At 41.5% G+C, this 22,668-nt stretch overlaps 1 gene segment (V, D, J or C); it reads left to right on the forward strand.

The window, feature by feature from the left end:
• Positions 1-1,111: 1,111 nt before the first annotated feature.
• LOC148139447 (Ig heavy chain C region-like) lies at positions 1,112-20,742 on the forward strand. The segment is given in 7 exon segments: positions 1,112-1,209; positions 1,337-1,655; positions 2,867-2,907; positions 13,943-14,248; positions 17,333-17,644; positions 19,587-19,895; positions 20,351-20,742. Coding segments are annotated over 7 exon segments (1,728 nt in total).
• The last annotated feature ends 1,926 nt before the right edge of the window (positions 20,743-22,668 follow it).

The following is a 22,668-nucleotide window of genomic DNA, read 5'->3' on the forward strand; positions in this document are numbered from 1 at the left end:
TCAATGAGCAGAGAAATGTACTGTTTATAACCTACATTCGTGGTAATTATTACTGTAATACTCTCTAACTTAACCAAACATTCCTGATGTACCCAGACTGTTACATGCAATGGTTTAGACGTTGAGGGTTTAAAACAAATATGGACTGTCTTGTTCTAGTTCATTAGATGCTCTTTCAAAAGTGTACCTCGGTGTTATGTATCACTGCGGACTCACATTTTGTTTCTCAGGCACACAGCTTTCCTTTACTGTGCATTTTAGTGTCGGAGCAATTTGAAAAAAGAAGATTCAGGGAGAGACATTCTGCAATGTAAGGAGGTGCTTCTAATCTCCGGGTCCAAACTGTTTCGTGACATACACTCACATTCTGAACATAATCACTTTAGACATGCTCTATATTAGGTTGCCGAAACTGAATTTAGAAACGCAGATTAGAAATGGCATGTTATTTTGTAATGTGAGAGAGACTTTGAGTGACAGCAAAAATGAAGTCATTCATTTTGTTGGCTAATAATATTATTGAAGTTCTTTTTAGCTTTATCTGCTTGTGGTGGAATGTGGGATTAAAGGGAGTTAACTTCTAATTGAATATTCTAAATATAATCACTTTGGACACGCTCTGTATTCAGTTGCCTAAATCGAATTTTGAAATGTTTAGTATGAATTACATGTTATTTTTTAGTTGGACAGAGACTTGCAGTATCCAGGGAAGAAAAGCTCAACTGTTTTATTAGCTAGTTATATGTTTGAACTTTAATTTTAGTTTTATCTGCTTGTGAATGAATGTAGAAATAAAGGGAGCTAACTTCCAGTTGAATTTGTTTTTTAAACAAAATACATGCAACTAGCATGTGAAAAAGACCTGAAGCTACTCAAATTTACTTCCAAAGAAGCTATTCAGCAAAACCAATATCCCAAGATGTGTATGTGTCCATGTTTAAGCAGAAGCTCATTAAAAGACATGATCCAATGTGTTCGGGCTGTACAAGCTGATACCAGGATCCAGTCCGAGCCTCCAGCAGGAAACCAACTTGTGGAAGCTGTAAGCCTGCCCCTTCCGATGGCCATATAAATCCTGGGCACTGGACCGTAATTCAACACTCCTGGGTCGGCTCTGTTTAGAAAGACCTTAGCAGAACCGCTTCCCACAAGTTATCAGAATGATTGTGTCGACACTTTTTCTCAGTTTGTTACTGACTTTCTTATCATGTGAGTGTTTGTTGTTCAAGTCTCTCTTTGTGACTGTCTCAATGTTAGTCTACGGCAGGAATGTAAAAGACTCAGCTATCAATTCACCAACATTAATGCTCATGGTTTGTTTGTTTTCTTTTTAAAGGTGTCCAGTCGGAGGTTGTTTTGACCCAGCCAGAGGCAGAGACTGGCCGTCCCGCAGGCAGCCTGAAACTGACCTGTAAAACCAGCGGGTTCGATCTTGGCAGCTACTGGATGAGCTGGGTCCGACAGGTTCCCGGACAGGGTCTGGAGTGGCTGCTGTACTACTATGATTCATCCAACAATAACTATGCACCAGCGATTAAGGGTCGATTTACTGCGTCCAAAGACACTTCAAACAACATTTTCGCGTTGGACATGGGGAACCTGAAGATCGAAGACACCGCCATCTATTACTGTGCAAGAGACCACAGCGAGAGGAACCAGGGCTGGACCCATTCAAAAACAGCTCGAGCGAACATTTTGTCAATTCCATCATAAACTGACGGTCAGTACGAGTTTTAAATGCAATTATACCAACTGCAATCTGAAGCAGACCTCAGGCTGCCTCTTACAAAACTATCAAAGAGGAAATGTACCATTTAAACTAGCAAACTGCTGACACAATGGGACAATGTTTTGGGCATGTCATATGTACTGCTAACACTTCCATCAATTAAATGCTCGGACAAAATGTTAGATTTAATATATCTGACAGCTCAGGAAATCACTGCTAATTGTTATGTCAACTATGGCATTCATTCTAAACATGATCAGAACTAAATGGCTCTTTCAAATGAAAATTGAGACCTCGAGTAAAGAACAGAGAATGAGTGTACTGGTCTACATCATTGTGATACTACAGTGGGTCACAGTGTTGTGCACAGCGACATCCTCATACAAAAACCACTGACAAGTGTTTATCTCAAATTGGTGATTTCTACCATGGCAGGAGCGAGAAATAATGTGAGATGCAATTTAAACGCAATCCAGTAGTGCTAGTTTGTACAAATGTATAATTTTTTCTACCTTCTTCGTGTTGATTGTCAAGTTAAATGCAGACCAAACCTGGAAAAGTATTCCAAGCTTTCAAAATACAATGGATTGTAAAAGCTGAAATAACACACCGAATCATTTTTAGAGGAGTCTGAATCACTGCATTCTAGGATGTGAAGAAATTCTCTGCATTTTACAGTTTACAGTCTGTCATAGTATTTGACACAACGTGTCTCACAGTGGTATAGCTGGGGTGACACTGCAATTATGACCAATACAAAAACCTATTCAGCCTCCATTGTTTGAAACTAGTCAGTAATTACTTCTACAAATCGTCTTAACTTGCAGTGCAGTATTAGTTCTGTGCGGTTTAATGCCAGTATCACTATTTAATTTGTAAAAGTGTTCGGTAATTATTGATACACCAGTTGGGGATTTTGAGAATCAGCTCATGTGTTACTCTGTGAAGTATAAAACAGTATTAACATTAATCAAGAATGTTCAGAATTCACCAGCACAATTATGTGATGAAAATTTATCGTGACTTTATTTTGTCTGTGGTTCTGAAAATTTAAAATGATGGCAGATTTTTGATTTGTTTTATACAGAGCTAGTTATTGTGTGACCCAGTCCAGAGAATGTAACACTGTGACTATCTTGATTACTGGGGCCAAGGGACCATGGTGACAGTGATTGCAGGTAAGACCCTTGAACTTTCTTAGTGACTTTTTAAAAACTTTCTATTCATGTGACTAATTTCTGAATTAAATGAAACTCAGATTCTGTGCTGAGTTTGGTTTGGTTCGGATTGATTTTTGTTCAGACTGATTACAGACTTCAGTTAAGGCTCAGCAAATAGTTACAGTGGGGATGATGGAGTCAGTTACTCGGTGCATCTCTTTTTTTGATCAAATGGGCATTCTGTGTGGCTGGGTTACTTGAAACACCTAATGTCTCTTAATCAGTCAGCTATAAATAATGTTTAATGTCAGTGACACCCTGACTGTGAGTTTTATTATCAACAACAAACGCTAAGAAATCAAAGATCTTCGAGACATTACTAAACATTATTAAAATATGCTAAAATATCATTATTAATTTCTTGAATATATGTTCTTACCCTGATTATATTTTCGCATTTATTTTGTTAATTAGTTGATGACAAGCAGGTTAGAAACTGTCATAAAATTTTCTTGCGGTGCTATATTGCATTCTGTTCATGAGATTCTGAGTTTGTTTTACTTGATTCTGTTGAATTGAGTTGATTGGATTTTGGCTTTGTTTTAGTTGGTTCGGTTTGAACTGTGTAGATTGGATTCTGATTTTTTTTTTACTTGGTTTTGTTGAATTGTGTTGATTGGCTTTTGAAATTGTTTTATTTGATTCTATTGAATTGAATTGTTTGGATTCTGATTATGTTTCATTCAAATCTGTTGTTTTGAGTTGATTGGATTCTGATTTTATTTTCCTTGATTCTGTTGAATTGAGTTGATTGGATCTTATTCAGTTTGTGAAATTGATCAGCGTTTTTCTGCTTTCTGTAATCGGTGTTTTCTCTCTGGTGAGGAGATTGACTCTCTGGATTACTTTTCATTACCAATATTTGTGAAGTTCTTTGGTTTTTCATGAATCATTTCTGCATTTGTTAAACTTATATGACACATTTTTCTCTGCTTGATTGAAAACATTACATCCATTTGTAACGGTCTGAAAAACAACTTAAGGCAGAAACCGGGAAGTGTGAGAAATGAAAAAAACGAGTTTTTAATGCATTGACATTTTTTAAAAAAACTCAGTTCTAATTGTAAACTAACTGAATTTTGTTTTGAGTAGCCTCATTCAAAATAAAATTTGGGACTAAAATCTGAAACTGCAGAATTGGTCAGATTATGTAATTGAAACTAACTTAAAATTATAATGTGTTAATATTTGTCCATTCAGTAATTTTGTTTTGACCATGAAGTGATTAATCAATATATGCCTTCAACCGCTCTACTGTGCGCTGCACAAGATTGTCATGATCAGGAAGGGTGTACAGGTTGGAAATAAATTGAACTGTTGCCAGAAACGTTACAGCTTTAAGTGTTAAGTCCCCTCACAAACAAGGCTGCTATTATGACTTGTTATTTCTCTTCAATGTAATCATTAGTTTGCTGGATTCTGAGCAGGTTTGTTAGACTTCAATTTGTTTTTTTTTGTGAGGTTACATCATGTTCTTGGATCTGTTGAAAATGTTTGCAGAGCTAGATCTGCTGCAAACACACCGTGTTGTGATCTGGTGATCATTGACCTGTTGAGGAGGGACTGTGCTTGGGTAACATTAAATATGTTATATTTGGGAAACTGTTTTTGGTTTCTACATTGTTTTTGCAATGTTAACACGGTTGGTGACAATGAACCGCTCCAGGTTCCCCATTCATTGCGATCAGCATGCGAGGTGAAATTTCATAAAGCCTTTCATTTGTCTTTCACTTAATTTCATCAAGTGAAAGACAAATCGCAAAGGTTTTAGAAATGAAGGGAAACCAGATACCTTCGGGCGCCATTTTGACTTAAAAGTAATAATTAAGGATTAGTCTAATCCATGCTTTACAATCCAAATTCAGAACCCCACTATCTAGTTCAATCACAAGGTCTGTCTTTAAACAGTTTACAAGTCATAGAGAAATATAAATAGAATTCCAAAAGTCTAATGTTCTAATAGTTCTTGCTCTTGAGCAAAAATGCCATGACTGTCTTATAATTGATCAAGAAACACCTTTCAATTCCGCTGTACACTACATACATATTTTTCTGGCTGGAAAAGATCATTGGCAAAGACCATTTGGAAATTCTGCTCAATTCTATGAAGAACAGGTCAGTTTCACTGCTTTGATCAGTTTCACACGTAACTTGAGTTAATTAATTGTTATGTCCCTGATTAAACTGGATTTACAGGATAAAATAAAACATTAACTGAATTATTTAATCTGCACAGCGCTTTAGGTGTTCCCAATCTGTGCATTTTAAATAAATAGTTACATTTTCCAACAAAATATCAACTGAGGAGTCATTATTTCGAAACAACTGCTATAGTAAATTATGTCACCAAGGCCAAATTTCGAATTAATTAAAATAATCCACTCATGACCTCGCAGGGCAGCATGGTGTCTCAGTGTTTGGCTCTGCTGCCTCACAGTGCCAGGGTCCCAAATTCGATCCCACCCTCGGGTGACTGCCTGTGTGGAGTTTGCACATCCTCCCTGAGTCTGTGTGGGTTTCCTTCGGGCGCTCTGGTTTCCTACCACAGTCCAAAAGATGTGCAGGTCAGGTGATTGGCTGTGCTAAATTGCACACAGTGTTCAGGAATGTGTAGGTTAGGGTGCATTAGTCAGGGGTAAATATACATTAGGGGGAATGGGTCTGGGTGGGCTACTTACTGTTCAGAGGGTCAGTGTGGAATTGTTGGGCCAAACGGCCTGTTTCTATACTGTAGGAGCCCTACTTTTAAAACCATGGGAGTGCTTGATGCAAACGCAGAGAATTCATTTTACATCGATGTGTTCAGACGGATGCAGAGTTCACAAATTTGCAGAAGACGTGAACTGGAGGATAACAGAGCACATTGTTTATTCAGACACTGAAAAGAGAATAATATTTATTTTAATTAATATACTTGACCGATTTATTGCAATGTAGCGATCGGAACGAATCTGCTCTCATTAGTTAAGTGTGACAATCATTTAGATTAGATTTCCTGCAGTATGTATCGGGCCATTTGGCCCAACAAGTCCACACCGACCCTCTGAAGAGTAACCCACCCAGACCCATTCCCCTACCCTATATTTATCCCTGACTAATGCACCTAACACTATGGACGATATAGCATGACTAGTTCATCTGACATGCACATCTTTGGATTGTGGGAGGAAACCCACACAGACACAGGGGAGATTGTGTAAACTCCACATAGGCAGTCACCCGAGGCTAGAACCGAGCCTGGGTACCTGGATCTGTGAGGCAGCAGTGCCCACATTTACTTAGACATCCGCTAAAGCGGGCAACTCCAATCAGAAGCATGTTTTCAATTCATACCTTTTTAAACATTTTCATTCATTAAAAGCAGTTAACAAGAAAATGACCTTGCCCTAATTCCTTCAACAGAAATGCTTTCCACACTGGACTGCAGTATTGACTTTATGCAGTGCATGCAAAATCTCCACAGTTCAAGGAACGTTTTAAGAATATGTAAAAATAATTTAGAGAATAATCCATTTCCTCCGGATCTGTGCTTTAATTGGCGATATTTCCCACCTCAATAATTTTGTTAAATACAATGATTTATTAAGTTTATTAACTCAGTGGTTATTTATGTTCATTGTGAACACATTCTTGTTCACATTAATCCTCTGGTTAGTTTCTCTAATGAATGTTCAATTACAGCGAATATATTTGACGTGAGGAGTTGAGCAATGTCTCCTCTAGGATTAAGTCTGTTGTGCAGTTTATTTCAGTGCTATATCTGACTAACTTGTCAATGGTCCTGACCATTTGTAAATTGTCCAGTTCGGATACCTGAATCTCAGACTGTTCAATTTCATCTCGCGCTTCAAAACCACTTTTATCTGCCAGAAATACAATATTCGATTAGATGCCCCAGAATTGAGAGCCCTGACTAAGTTGTTCCAATCAGAACGAACATTTCAGGAACAAAAGGCAGATAGCAAGAGTTTTGAAATTGGTTGTTGGCAACAAGAGATATTTGATTGAGCGAGTCAGAGGGAAATATGCTGCATATTTTCTTTGTGCCTCAGTTATGCAGGACATGTTTCGTGGCACAATGCAGAATCAGAATTCTTTTGCATCTTATTATTTGAAAACCTATTATCAGCTTTTAATGTCACTGGCAACGGTCATATTACACTTCAAAACATTTTAATCTTTTCCAAACTAAGTCGACCGTCTGGTGCAGCAACATTCACAGGGGAAAGAGGAAGGGAGTTCTAGGTTGGAATCCAGTGACAGTGAATTGATGACAATGCAATTCCTAGATTTATTCCGCTGTTGTTCCCATAGAGTTTGAACAATTTGGAGCTGCTGTCAAAGCATTCTTCGATAAATGTTGAAATGTTACTTTCATTGTACAAAAATTCTGGAACAATCCCTGGTTGTTGGAAGGTGATAATAACTAACATGGTTTATGTATTGTCAAAACATGTGGGCTGTGTTCTCCGTGATAGTGTCAAGCTCATTGTGTTCAGGTCTGTTGTGATGTTGTAGTAGAGTCCCTGATTCTGTGCCAGGTTGCCATTGTTCACTTACAACCTGTTAGAGAGGTATGTAACACAATCTCTTATCAGGTTACTTCAGTGCAAGAAAGCAGATTGACATGTCTGGGTGTTTGTTGGAATTCTACTCACAGAGGCCAATGAAATCTATTCAATCGCTGTCCTGACTTGTGTCTCTTAGATATTAAACAGAAATTTGGTGGTTAGCAGCTTTTTCCAGATCAATATTTGTTCACAAGCTTTTGGGCATCGCTAGATGGGGTTAATAGAGAAAGTGCTCAAAGAAATCCCAGCTTTTGACTTGCTGTTATGACAATATCATTTATAACTAATACAGAATGAATCATTTTCGAAGCATATTTGATGAGATTATGCTTAGGCTGTTTTACTTTATATTAAACCAGTGCTGGAGCTGAATTTGATTGTTCAGTACGGTGGGAGTTCCGCTGAATCTATCACTTGCAGCAGATGGTGATAGCTTTTCAGTCGGTCTTCAATTGCTATCTAAGACCATCCAGTACCTCTGCTAAGAATTCTTTTTCCAACAAGAGTCAAGCCAATGTAATCACTGTTTATCTCAACAGGTGTGAAAACAATTTGGTGAAGGCGGTGTGTGTGTGGGGGGGGGGGGGGGGGGGGTCTTTGGATGCGAAAGGTTAACCGTGCCTTCTCTCCACAGGAGCTGCCAGACCTGCTGAATTTCTTCAGAAATTTCTGTCTTTATTTTGGTTTTCTAGCATTTAAAGTTTGTTGTTTCATTTAAAAATGTTGTGTTCGATGAAGCACGTTCTTCAGAGAAAAGATGCATTTGAACAAATTGCGAATGTTCAGAGATATTAAATATTAGAGAATCATTGAATTTGACCGCCCTGATCTCGAGCTGTAGTTTCACAAGAAACTATTATGAAGTAACAACACACTCCAGAGCGCAGTGGCTGCTGTAATTGGGTCGAAGTTATTTTGATCACTCAACTAGAGAATGTCAATGATCCCGTTCCAAATAATCAACAGAAGTTTTTTTCTAAAGCATGTGTGAAACAATTAATTTGTTGAAATATTTTCATAAAAAGTGTTCACCGCCAGTGCTAGCTTAATGAATGACACAATGATAGGAAGGTAGGAGCAAGAGGAGGGCACTCAGTCCCTCGAGCTGTTCCACCACCTACTTAGATCATGGAGCATCTGTGACTAAATCCACAGGTCTCCCTTTGGCTAAAACTCTTTAACACCTTTGATTAACAAGCAAAAACTATCCCAGATTTACTGATTCGACTGCCCGAAACAAAGAGAGACACCATTTCTGAAAGACATTCCTGTGAGTACTGTGACACAATGAGGCTGGAATTAATTGCTCATGAAAGTAAACTTTCAATCTCTGACAATTTCCAATTGAAACATCCCAATCATCATATTTCATTAATGTAAAACTATACTTCCCTGGAATAAAGAAATATAATGTGTGATTGCCTTGCTAAAAAATGAGGGAAGCTTCATTCCCAATACATGATTAAGAAATAGCTCTGTTCATTCAGTGAAAACACAGTCAAATCACACAAAAGGAAACCATGTCATCTTGTGTAGACACACAAGTGCCTCAAATTGTTTTCAATTCTTCCAGTGGTTGTTTGAATCTCTAGACAGGTGTGGAAGTGTCAGACTTTTTATATCGCCTTGAGAAACCAGTTATCATCAGCCTATTTGAATTGCTGAAGTTTGTGTGGTATTAGTACATTCACAGCGCTGTTAGGAAGTGAGTCCCATGGCTGTGATTGAGGAAGAGGAAACGGGCAGGGAAATAGTTGAGAGTCAAGTTGAAGTCTAATTTGGAGGAGAGCTTTCAGGTGAAGCATTTACATGCATGTGCGCCCTTATCCTCAAGGATCACAGCTTTGGAACATGCTGCCAAAGGGACAAGTCGGCATGCAATCTGGAAGCTGAAGAAGGCCCCTCGGCCCCTCTAGAATGCTATTCCAATCATGGGATCATCATTAATCATGCTGCTCACCAGTCTTCCCAACACTGAACCTGATTGTTTGCTGTTCAGCAAAAGAATGGTGAACCTTTGGAATTCTCCACCACAGAAATTGATTCACGACAAAACATTAAATGATTTCAATAAGCAGATAGATTCCTTCAATCCTTAAAAAAATGCTCCGGATATATGGGAGAAAGGCAAACAGGGTACAATATTGGTTGAAAGCCATGAAAACATTGAATGGGACATGGTTTGTAAGTTTGCACGTAACACCAACATTGGTGTTATAATTGGCAGTGAAAGTTATCCAAACGTACAATGAGATCTTGCTTAGCTGGGCCAATGGGCTGAGGAGTGGCAGATGGAGTGTAATTTAAATGAATACTACGTGTTGCTTTTTGAGAAGTCAAATCAGGTCACAACTTACAGAGTTAATGGTAGGGCACTGGATAGTGATGTTGAACACAGGGCCCTGAGGGTCCAGACTCATAGAGTCTTACAGAGTTCATGGTAAGGCACTGGGTAGTAATATTGAAAACTGAGGACCCTGAGGGTGCAGACTCATAGATTCTTGAAAGCGTTGTCTCAAGTAGCTAGTGTGTTGAAGGTGTTTGGCACATGTATCTTCATTGGTCAGAGCACTGAGTGCAGGAGTTAGGGCTTCATGTTGTAACTGTCCAAAACATTGGAATGAACTGCCAGAGGAAGTGGTAAATGCAGAGATAGGTCCAACATTTAGAAGACATTTGAACAGCTCCAGGAACTGGATAGGTCTGGATGGATATGGGCCAAATGCAGGCAAGTGGAATTAGTTTAATTTGGGAACTCTTGTCAGCATGGATGAGCTGGACCAAAGGAACTGTTTCTGTGCTGTATGACTTTATGACTCACTGACATTATGGTGGAGTAGGCTCAAAGTTGGAAGGTGGTGAGCAAGTGAGGGGCTAGATTGGGCATGTGGGAGAGTTTGGGCTGGTAGGCTGTGAGGAGTTGGCTGCTGGGTAAGCTTGCATGCACTCTGTCTGGCAAGGTGGCATCAAGGTAAATGGTAATGGTCACAGGATAATTTGGTCAAATTGTGCTTGGTAGGTGAGGGGTAGTTTGAGCTGAAATGCGGGAGGTCTGTCTTTGCCAGGCTGGTCTATGGAGAGGTGGGCAGGATGCCAGGCTGGTTAGTGGAGAGGTGGGCAGAGTGCCAGGCTGGTTATTGTAGAGGTGGGCAGTGTGCCAGGCTGGTTAGTGCAGAGGTGGGCAGTGTGCCAGGCTGGTTAGTGTAGAGGTGGGCAGAGTGCCGGGCTGGTTAGTGCAGAGGTGGGCAGTGTGCCAGGCTGGTTAGTGTAGAGGTGGGCAGTGTGCCGGGCTGGTTAGTGTAGAGGTGGGCAGTGTGCCGGGCTGGTTAGTGTAGAGGTGGGCAGAGTGCCAGGCTGGTTAGTGTAGAGGTGGGCAGAGTGCCAGGCTGGTTTATGGAGACGTGGGCAGTGTGCCAGGCTGGTTAGTGTAGAGGTGGGCAGTGTGCCAGGCTGGTTAGTGTAGAGGTGGGTAGAGTGCCGGACTGGTTAGTGTAGAGCTGGGCAGTGCGCCAGGCTGGTTAGTGTCGAGGTGGGCAGTGTGCCGGGATGGTTAGTGTAGAGGTGGGCAGTGTACCAGGCTGGTTAGTGTAGAGGTGGGCAGTGTGCCGGGCTGGTTAGTGTAGAGGTGGGCAGAGTGCCAGGCTGGTTAGTGCAGAGGTGGGCAATGTGCCAGGCTGGTTAGTGTAGAGGTGGGCAGAGTGCCAGGCTGATTAGTGTTGAGGTGGGCAGAGTGCCTGGCTGGTTAGTGCAGAGGTGGGCAGTGTGCCGTGCTGGTTAGTGTAGAGGTGGGCAGAGTGCCAGGCTGGTTAGTGTAGAGGTGGGCAGTGTGCTGGGCTGGTTAGTGTAGAGGTGGGCAATGTGCCGGGCTGGTTAGTGTAGAGGTGGGCAGTGTGCCAGGTTGGTTAGCGTTGAGGTGGGCAGTGTGCCAGGATGTTTCGGGGGTGGAAGGTCACTGTAATGAAGTGACAGGGGGACGTGTTGTCAAAATGCAAAGCTCGGAGTCTGGCAAAATGGTGGGTGGAAAAGGACAGATGTGAAAGGAGCTGGGATGCAATGTGCACAAGTTGACTTGGGTAAGGTGAGAGGTCAGTGATCATGGACTGAGGTCATGTCTTGGGTAGTGGGCTTTTGTCCGAGGTTGTGAAAATGATGGTGCCAGATCCAGTCAGCGCCAGATTCACCATGGGCCAGGTGCAGGGTGGCAGGAGTGTAAATGAGTGAAAGGGATTGTGATCATATGTCCATCCGGAACATAGAATATAGAACATTACAGTGCAGTACAGGCCCTTCAACCCTCGATATTGCGCTGACCTGTGGAACCAATCTGAAGCCTATCTATCCTACACGATTCCATTTTCATCCATATGTTTATCCAATGACCTTTTAAATGCCCTTAAAGTTGGCGAGTGTACTATTGTTAAAGGCAGTGCGTTCCATGGCCCTACTACTCTCTGAGTAAAGAAACAACCTCTGACATCTGTCATCTATGTCCTCTCCTGCTAGCCATCACTATTCAAGGAAAAAGACTTTCACTGTCCACCCTCTTTTTATCTTTTATGTCTCAATTAAGTAACCTCTCAACCTTCTTCTCTCAAATAAAAACAGCCTCAAGTCCCTCATCCTTTCCTCATTAAACCTTCCCACCATACCAAGCAACATCCTGGTAAACCTCCTCTGAACTCTTCCAAAGCTTTCACATTCTCCCTATAATGTGGTGACCAGAACAGTACACAATACTCCCAAGTGCAGCCACACCAGAGTTTTGTACAGCCGCAGCCTAACCTCGTGGTTCTGAAACTCATTCCCTCTATCGATGAAAGCCAACACAAAGTATGCCTTCCTAACAACTCTATCAAACTGGCTGGCAACTTTTAGGGATCTATGCACATGGACACCGAGGTCTCTCTGCTCAGCTACACTACCAATATGGATTGCCTTGGATGTGTTTCGTGTGATAGGGGTTGTGTGTTCCGGGCATGAATGGGTGTATAGCAGGTTAGGGTTTGTCAATATGAGTGGGAATTTAGGTCGAGACAGAATAAGTGCAGTGGTTAGTCTGCGACGTGAGGTTTGGTGGTGAACTGTGTGTCAGTTTGATAGTTATTAAAGTTAAAGATTACTTGTTCATTTCTCAAATCATATTTACGTAAATACTCAGCTGTAACACTCCAAAGTCGCTGAACCTTAATGGTCCTCCATTTTTCAGGGGCCTCCAGAATTCAGATAATTGTAAATGAGATGTTTCAACTTCCAGCCAATTGGCATGAGTTCAGCCGTAACAACCATCTTCCCCATCCCAGTGCTCAGCTCCTGCCTGTGCTGCTGCTGCAGTGACCTTCCTCCCAGAGAGAACATTCTGCCTTGCATTGATAAGTGAGGAAGGCTCACTGGACCTGATTTCCAAGTATGGGGACGGCAAACACGGGGAGACACAATTTTAAAGTGAGGGAAGATAGGTATAAGACAGATGTCAGAGGTAGTTTCTTTACTCATTGAGTAATAAGGGTATGGAATGCTTTGCCTGCAACAGTAGTAGATTCGCCAAGTTTAAGTACATTTAAGTCGTCATTGGGCTAACATATGGACGTACATAGAATAGTGTAGGTGGGATGGGCTTCAGATTAGTATGACAGGGCAGCGCAACATCGAGGGCCGAAGGGCCTGTACTGCGCTGTAATGTTCTATGTTCTATGATTCACTCTGACTTCTCTCCGGGGGTACTGCCAGCTGTTGGGTATTTCCAGCAGCACGGCACCTCGTGGAGAAGAAGTTGGTTCCGTGGTTTGTGCTGCTGCCTCACAGTGCGAGGGACTCAGGTTCCATTCCAGCCTCGGGTGACTGTCTGTGTGGAGTTGGCACTTTCTCCCCATGTCTGTGTGTGTTTCCTCCCACACTCCAAAGATGTGCAAGTTGGGGGAATTGCAAACGTTGTATTCAGTGATTGGGAGTTTAGGTGCATTAGTCAGGGGTAACTGTAGCATAATAGGGTAGGGGAATGGGTCTGGATGCGTTACTTTTCAGAGGGTGGGTGTGGACTTGTTGGGCCAAATGGCCTGTTTGCACACACTGTAGAAATTCGATGAATCTGCATTTCCTTGGTTTGCATTTTGGGAAACGTCTCTGCTCTTCACAGCAATCCAGTGAAAGTGTCAGTTGGTGAGATATTCAAACAGTTACTGGGGTGGCATCAGGATGTTCTTCTTCCGAAATTATATGGTAATGGTCAAGGTCGAGGGCATGTTTCTAAAGAGGGAACCAATGATCATGATCAGCAACTGGTAGGAAACAAAAATAAACCCCAGTTTTGCTGTCGACTTCAGCGGGAGCATATTGGCAAACGTTTACAGCTGAGGATACATTTGAGTAACTGATAAGGTCAAATTAACAGAAACTAACATGCTCAATTGGTCATTCTGTTGTAGAGACACCGTCTCCCCCCACGCTTTATGGCCTGGTCTCCTCCTGTCAGGAGCACAACACCGGTTCTGTGATCTTTGGTTGTTTGGCGATGGACTATTCCCCTGACGTCACCAAGGTAACCAGGAAGAAAGGTGGGGAGCTAATCACGACTGGATTGAAGACTTACCCATCAGTGAGAAACAAGAAGGGAACCTACACCCTGAGCAGCCAGTTAATCCTGCCCGGGTCAGCGGTAGATTGCCCCAGCAAAATCTCCTGTGAGGTTCAACACAGCGGGACACACAAGAGCAAAGTAATGCCATGTCCAGGTAAGTGTTGTGGGAACTGAGATAAACAGATCATCTGTGATTAACATGAAGAAGGTTTTCACAGAATCACCTTATATAGCACAGGAAAAAGGCCCTTTGATCCATCCAATTCACGCCTATCAATAACAGCCACCTAACTATTCCAGTCTCATGTGCCAGCACATGATCCATTGCCTTGTGTGACTTGCCCTTGCAAGGATACTTCCTACTTATAATGAGGGGCTCAGTCTCTCCATGACTTGTAGGTGCTGAGCTCCAGGCTAACACCACTCTCTGTTTGATTTTGTTTTCCCATGAGATCCACTTGGAACCTCCTGGCCTTACCTTCACCTTGTGCCCCTGAGGCATTGATCTCTCCATCAAGGGGAAAGGTTTCATCCAGTTTACCCTGTCTATGCCTAAAATAATTCTAGATATCATGATAATCTTCTCCCTAATTCTCCTCTGCTCCAAGGAAAACCCCTGTCTATCTAAACTAGTTTCTTAACTAAAACCCTCCAACCCAGGCAAGACCCTGGCAAATCTCATCAATACTGCCTTCAGTGTAATCACATTCCTTCGATAACATGCACACAACCCTTCCGTATGGCCTAAACAGTGTTTTATTAAGTTCCAGTATCATCTCACCACCCTTCATTGTCAATGTCTAGGCTAATAAAAGCAAATATCCTCCCACTTTCTTAGCCTCTTTATCCAGACGACACAGTACTATAGGGGATCGGTGGGTACATGCACCAAAGATCCTCAGGCCTTTCCAGGGTTCCACCATTCAAAACGTCATACCTCACAGATTCTTCTGCCGAATTACATCACCTTACATTTATTCAGAATAATTTCCATTTGCAACTTTTCTCTTCACATACAACCAACTCTTTCATATCCTCCTGCAATCTAAAGCCATTGTGCTCATGACTTACCAACATGACAGTTTTCATTTCCTCTGTGAATTCCCTGGTTAATCCTCCTAAATTTGAGTCTCCATCATTGGTATGTAAGAGAAATAGCAAGGAAATCAACACCAATCCCTACAGAACACCAGGAGACATAGATTTCCTGTCACGCAGACACCCGATGACTATTATCGCCAGCTCCCATCACTCAGCCAGTTCTAGATCCAATCTGTCAAATTTACTCGGATCCCATTGGCTCTGATTATTGCTATCATCTCGACATCGAGTTATCTCTATGAAAACTACTATCAAATTGTTACACATGACTTCCTCTCAATAAAATCGTGCTGAAAATTGTTGATTTATCTTGCAAATGAAGACTAATTTCACTTCTCAATAGTTTCCTTACCACTGAGACTAGCTTGACAGATCTGTGTTTTCATTATTTATCCCTTCCTTCGTCCTGCATAACATTGCAACGTTGGCTGATCTGCACTCACTCGGCACAACTGCTGTGGCCAGACAGGAATTCTAAATTATTGTCAGCGACCCAACTATTTCATCCTTTGCATTGCTCAACCGCTTGGTATATTTTTCATCTGCCCTGGAAATACAACCACTTTTCATTCAGCAAGACAACACAGAACATCACGTCATGTGTCCTAATTTCTGAAAGTCCATCACAACACCCCTCCATGATTTCTGTCCCCACATTGTCACTCTTACTAGTGAACACTGACACAACACATTCGTTTTGACCACAAACTAATCCTCCGGCTCCACTCCAATAATAACACTTAATGGGCAATACTGTTTCCCGAATAATTCTTTTATTATGAATGAGTCTGTAACTTTTAAAAATATTTTCCTTTATTTTGACTGCTATTATTTTCTCATGGTCTCTTTTGCTCTTCTAATTCCTTTGTCTTTCAAACTCCCCCTTGCACGTTCTGTACTCCATATTAGTTTCTATTGTTTTGAGATTTCAGTATAGACCGGAAGCCTCCCTTGTTTCTCTTTATCTCCCCCTCCATGCCCTTTGGTGTCCAGAGCCCGCTGCATTCTTGGTCCCACGCAGTGGCTTCCTGGGAAATGCCCTCCCTGTGATTTTCCTATCTCTTTCTTAAATGTGTCACACTGCTCTAACTCAGATTTACCAATAAGTGTCAGCTTCCAGTCCACTCTGGTCAAGTCATTACCTGATCTTACTAAAACTGTCCTTCCCCTTTTCAGAACTTTGGGCCAATTTCTATTCCTTTGCAGTACAATCTGAAATCCAACTGATTTATGATCACTGTCTGCAAAGTGCTCCACCATTGGTGTTTTACCCACTGGGTCGACTTCATTCCCTAAAGTTAAGTTCAGGTTCACCCCTCTCTTGCAAGGTCTGGATTAAAATTCTCTGTATTAAACACATACTTTGTTCAAATATTCTCCTGGAGGCATTTTCAGAATTGTGCTCCCTCTAAATCTTTGATAAAATGAATATCCAAGCCTATGCTGAGGAAGTTAAAAACCTCTTTTCTCATTCCCCTATTAAATTTACATGTCTCTGAAATTTGCCCATGTATTTGCACTTGGTATTTTGGACCAATAGTAAGGTCTATCGTGCTCTCCCAATGGTTATGTTTGCTGTGTTTTGGTTTTGAAGTACTGTCCATTTGCCTTTGTTCAAGGAGGTATCCATGATTTCATTTCTCTTTACAGCCTAAAATACTCTTGTCAGAATTGCAACAGAAACAACATTCTGTACTGCATACCCCCACCCCCATCATTTTCTATCTTTCCCTGTCTTGCCTGAAGGCACTAAATCCTGGAATATTGAATAGCCACTCCTGCCCGGCTCTCAATATGTCTCCGTGATAGCAACGGCATCATTTCTTCATTTATGCCAGTAATTCGTCTGCCTTGTTCATCAGACTCTTTCATTAAAACGAATACCATCCAACGTTGCTATCTCACTTCTGATGTTACCGGCCTATAGTTTCTATGCCTCCTTGACTCCCTTGCTGTGTCCTCTAAGTTTAGCCTTTCACATTGTCCTGCTGATCTTTCTGTGTGGATCCCAGCTTCTCCAGCACTCTGCACAATTATGATTCTTGTATACATTAACCACAAGAAACCTTGATATATGAGAATTGATTGTATTTGTTATGAAATTCGTCGGATAATATATGCGGTGTGTTTCCTAAAGGTCCAGATATTCTGCAACCAACTCTTCTCCTAACTGTGAGCTCCAGCGAAGAAATCGCAATCAGCAAGTTTGCAACCGTCGTCTGTTCAATCATCGAGTTCCATCCGAAGTCAATCTCCGTGAGTTGGTTGAAAAATGGCCGACCCTTGGATTCTGGCTTCTTCACGTCTCCCGTGTGTGAGGCGAACGGGAACTTCTCGGTGACGAGTCGGCTGATGGTCCCTTATGGTGAATGGTTCAACAGCGCAGTCTATACCTGCCAGGTCACTCATGGAGAGAACACTCAAAGTAAAAACATCACCGCACTCCAGGGTAAGAGACACAGACTGAGAGAGCTACAAATCATTCTGAACTCGGATGTGAATCAAACACACTAATTTATCAGGCGGAGTAAACAGCACAGTACAGCTTCTCGTTTCCCAACATGCCACGTATCTCATTTCAGTTTGAGTGATACATTAGCATTGCTCATAATTCAACCTTTAGGCAAGTCAGAAAAGCATGTTTCCTCTCTATTGAAGATAGATATATAGACAGTGAGCTTTGTTAAATAGTTTGTTGCCTGACCATGCTGGGAGAGGCATTCAGAGTGCTGAATGCTTGCCTGGTAGCTGCTTCAAGGATAAGTTTGGGGTGGAGGGGGATATTGGAGAGATATCTGATTGAAACATAGAAAATACTGAGAGACTGAGGTCGAGTGAATGTGGAATAGATGCTTTGACTGGTAGGCGAGACTAGGACCCAAGGGCACAGTCTCAGGGTCAAAGGGGCACCGTTTAGAACTGAGATGGGGAGGGTTTCTTCAGCCAGAGGGTGATGAGTCTGTGGAACATGTTGCTGCAGGGGGCTGTGGGGGCCAGGCCATTGTGTGTACTCAAGCCAGAGATAGATCGGCTCTTGTTTAGTACGGGGAGAAGGCAGGAGAATGGCTTTAGCCTGAAATGTCGATTTTCCTGCTCGTCGGATTCTGCCTGACCTGCTGTGCTTTTCCAGCATCATTCTGATCTAAACTCTGGATTGGCTGAACAGCCTTATTCTGATGCTCTATCAAACTGACATGGTTAACATATGCAGTGACCCTTACTTGAAAATAAATCAAAATGCGTTCAATGCTTCATTCCCTGCTCAGGAATGACCTGTTGGTTGGACATTGTATGACATCGATTTTTATCTGGTACTGAGCTCTTTAACTTCATTTATGGGATCAGACCACAGACCAAGTGGCTATCACATTTGATGAACTGGGATAAATGTGACCTCACAGAGCTTCTTTAAGATGCTCTCTGTAATTAGTGGATGAGGCAGGAGAGTAAATTCTGGTGGGAATGCTACAATAGGGATGAGTGAACTCGGAACTCGAGACAGGCTGATTTAGCCTGTTTGGGGTGGCGATGTTTACACAGTGAGTAGTGGATGTCTATAAAATTAGTGACATTTCCATCGCGTTTGTAGATTAATTTAAGACGCTTTTGTTTGTTTTTTTCCTCCCCTGCTCTATGAAGAAATTAAAAAGTGCAGCTTGGTAAATAAAGTGAAAGGACAGACCAGTTATGAACTAACTGAATGGAGGGAAAGACTTAAGGAGATGGGTGTCCTTCTCGATATCCAATGCTGTACTCAATGTCTTGTTTTCAGATCTATTCCAAACACAGCCCACGAGGAACCATGACATAAATTAGAGAATGACATCACACCAATAACGCAAAGTATTTTTAATCATGTTAAATATAATGAACAGAATACCCATGGCTGTTCACTGCTCCTGTAACACTTTAGAACTCTGCAAAGAGAATAATTATTATTTATTATAATCTGTCCAAAATTTGGGATGTGATTTGGCAGTCAGTGTGACCAGCAGCACTTGCACCTAAAGGTTATGAACATGGAAATGAACTCATTATATTCAGATTACTCTTGTCACAAGTATCAATGGATGGTCTTAAGTGAGAGACAAACTCCGAAAGAAAGATAATTCCATGGGTTACATGATGGTATCTTCGATGATTTTACTTTTTTCACAGGTTTCACTTGTTACAAAGCCAGTGTTCTTTAGGAATAATTACACAGGGTATGTTATAGGTAATCACAAATGTTTCACAGATCAAATACATCAACAATAGTAAGCATCATTTCAGCAATAGTTGGAGTTGCCATTTTGAAGGCGGTGTCTTCACCCTGTGAAGGAGTAATCTGAAGATTGGCTGTTTGTATCAGAAAGGGACATTTTTCATTGACTTTGATTTTTGTTTCATAGAAGATACCGAGTGCCACCCTAACACCGTTAAAATCCTCCCACCGCCAGTAGAACAAGTCTTACTGGAGGCGACGGTGACGGTAACCTGCGTTGTGTCCAATCTTCCTTCTGGAGTCAATGTGACCTGGAGACAAGAAAAGAAGCCTCTGAAATCAGAGTTTGCTGAGCAGGCTGGACAGAATCCCGACAGTGTGATCAGCAAATTAGACATTTCTACTGAAGCCTGGCTGAGTGGCGTTACTTTTGAATGTGTGGTGTACCATCAGAATCTACCGACTCCGCTGAGAGACTCCATCCACAAGGAGAAAGGTGAGCGGTGAGATTAAAGCACAAAGGATCCCATGTGTAATCCAGATCCAGTTACATCAATGGCAGGCTTTGATTGGAACTGAACCAACACCGCTGGGAGCATCAATGATGCATCTGAAGGCAGGATAGCTAAGTAGCTGATTAAGGAAAAGATGGACCAAAGGATATTATATTCTGATTAAGTCAGATATAGTGGGAAGAAACCTGGGTTGTGACGTCATCAGCAGCAATGACAAATTGCCAGAATGTCCTCGTTGTGGGCTGGAAACATGGAGGCAACTTTCACATTAAACTTTCCTTTTTTTACTGAACAGAATGTGTAACATACTGCTCCTTTACAAAAAAAAAGTGAATAAATCTCAAATTAAACATGGCGTATTTTAATATTTAGTGAAATTGTGATATTGGTTCAGGATTTTTTTGGTTGATTTATATTTGTCTCAAATATTCTGCAGTGATTAATCCGCTGGAGCCGTCAGTGTCGGTCCTCCTGCCACCAACAGAAGAAATCTCCGCTCAGAGGTTTCTCTCCCTCACCTGTTTAGTGAGAGGTTTCTCCCCCCGAGAGATCTTCGTCAAGTGGACAAGCAATGACAAGCCTGTGAATCCCAGTAACTACAAGAACACTGAGGTGATGGCGGAGAGCGACAACACCTCCTTCTTCATCTACAGCCTGTTATCCATTACAGTGGAGGAGTGGGCCAGCGGTGCTTCTTACTCCTGTGTGGTGGGACACGAAGCGATTCCATTGAAGATCATCAACAGAACAGTCGATAAATCCAGCGGTAAACCGAGTTTTGCAAACATTTCACTTGCACTGATGGACACTGTTAATTCATGTCAATAAAAATCTCAAAGTTGCATTTAATAATTCAACAGAAGTAATGAAGTTTTTTTTTCCTCCAGCTGTGAGTTAAATACTGAATTAGTTGTTTCTCACTCTGACTTACATTCCATCTGTGTAGTTAAAGTGGATTATTAGCAGGTCTAGGATGAGTGTCTTGTGCAGTTAATGTTCTCTGCTCAGATACACCCTGGGTCAGAGACAGAGTAAAGCTCAATCATTGCAGGATTCCACCAAGTACCTTATTCATCCTAAATCCCTCTGTGACAAAATCTGACAATGTCCATTTTATGTCAAGGGTAGGGCACGAGTTTTGAACTTGGTGTTTTTGATTCCCCCAATTGGACATTCTAACAAAATTCATGCCAGTTTTAAACTGCCAAATTACACCAATTGGAAATGTAAATTTAAGACACTTTAAAATTCAATTTGATTGGAACATACCAATCGTAAATAGTGCCGAACAGTTTGAATGTAACCTTTGTTTCTGGGGAACTGCCAGGGATCTTGCGCCAGCGCATGAGTTGACAGAATGTATCTTCACTTTCACACCAACGAGAATCAACAGATAAGTTGTTGTGGAGCAGAGGGGAGGGGAACGATGAATGGTCTGTCCTCTTGCTCCCTGTGCAGAGTTTTCATGGTGGATGTCCTCTGTAATGTAACCCAGTTACTAACAGGAACAGTCAGCTTCTTGCTTACTGTCCAAAGGTTTAACATTTCCATGCAAAACAATACCTTTGAAGCATGTTAGACACGCTTGGCTCTGTTAACAAATGATTAACATTGATTCCCATAATCCAAAACTGATGTTTGCATCGTCCCAGTTTGAATTCCATAGTTTTGTCTCAGTTTTCTGGAGCACATGGGATCAATTCTGGTATTCGAATACCTGATATCATTTTGTTTCACATACAGAACACAAGTAGACATTTTCTAATAAACATATTCAGAAATGTTATCTCTGGGGCAGTGGGGATTTGAACTCACGCTTTTCTCTCAGAGACAGAAGTTCTCTCACTGCAACAGAAGAGTTGCTCATAAAACGCTTATCTCTGCACGACGATGGGAAATGTTTCCTGCAACACCAAGGTCAAATCTAATTATGGGCAATGCATTAAAATTAGAACAATAAATTAGAATAATAAAGATTGCAGTCTGGTATAAGAACAGATACAGAGAGATGATCGCAAATACACACGTAATGTCACATATACGGGCTCTCACCTAAAGACACATATTTATGTGCACACTCAAATGTGCATATAGATAAGACGTCACACACACATACTCGCACAGAGCCACACATGCAAGTGGTACTTGAACACCCACCTAAGCTCATACAAAAACTCACATACACCGAAAGAAAATCATTTGCACAAATGAACAGGGGTACTCACACATAACCATGAGAAACATCGACACACGGTAACACACAAATGGGCATGAATACATATACATTCATACAGCACAATGCGTACAGACATACACACATGAACACACAGATACAAATTCCGAAAAATGACCTCCCACATGTCGACTCACACAGGCACGTAAGTGCACAGAGATATACATTAATATCATTATTTTCCCATTTTCAGAATCACAAACATACGATGTCAGAGGCAGCTTAATTAGTTATTTTTAAACCACATTGATCAGCATGTATACAATATCACACGCACACACAAATTCAGAGTCTCACATGCAGACACACAAGTGCATAGATGAACAAATAGAGGAGTGTTTATTCAATAAGGGTAATGGGCACAAGGATCAGCAAGTATCCACAAACAATAGCACAAACAAGCTTATCAGGAGATAGTTTGGGAAAGATTGCCACACAAGCAATCATCATCATATAAATACAAACATCCATCAAAACATAACATTGCATGCTAACATTTATTAAGCATAAACATGACAATA

Source organism: Chiloscyllium plagiosum, unplaced genomic scaffold (genome assembly GCF_037043375.1).
Source record: "Chiloscyllium plagiosum isolate Xiang-an unplaced genomic scaffold, Cpla_swu_hap1 HiC_scaffold_38, whole genome shotgun sequence".
Classification (NCBI taxonomy): domain Eukaryota; kingdom Metazoa; phylum Chordata; class Chondrichthyes; order Orectolobiformes; family Hemiscylliidae; genus Chiloscyllium; species Chiloscyllium plagiosum.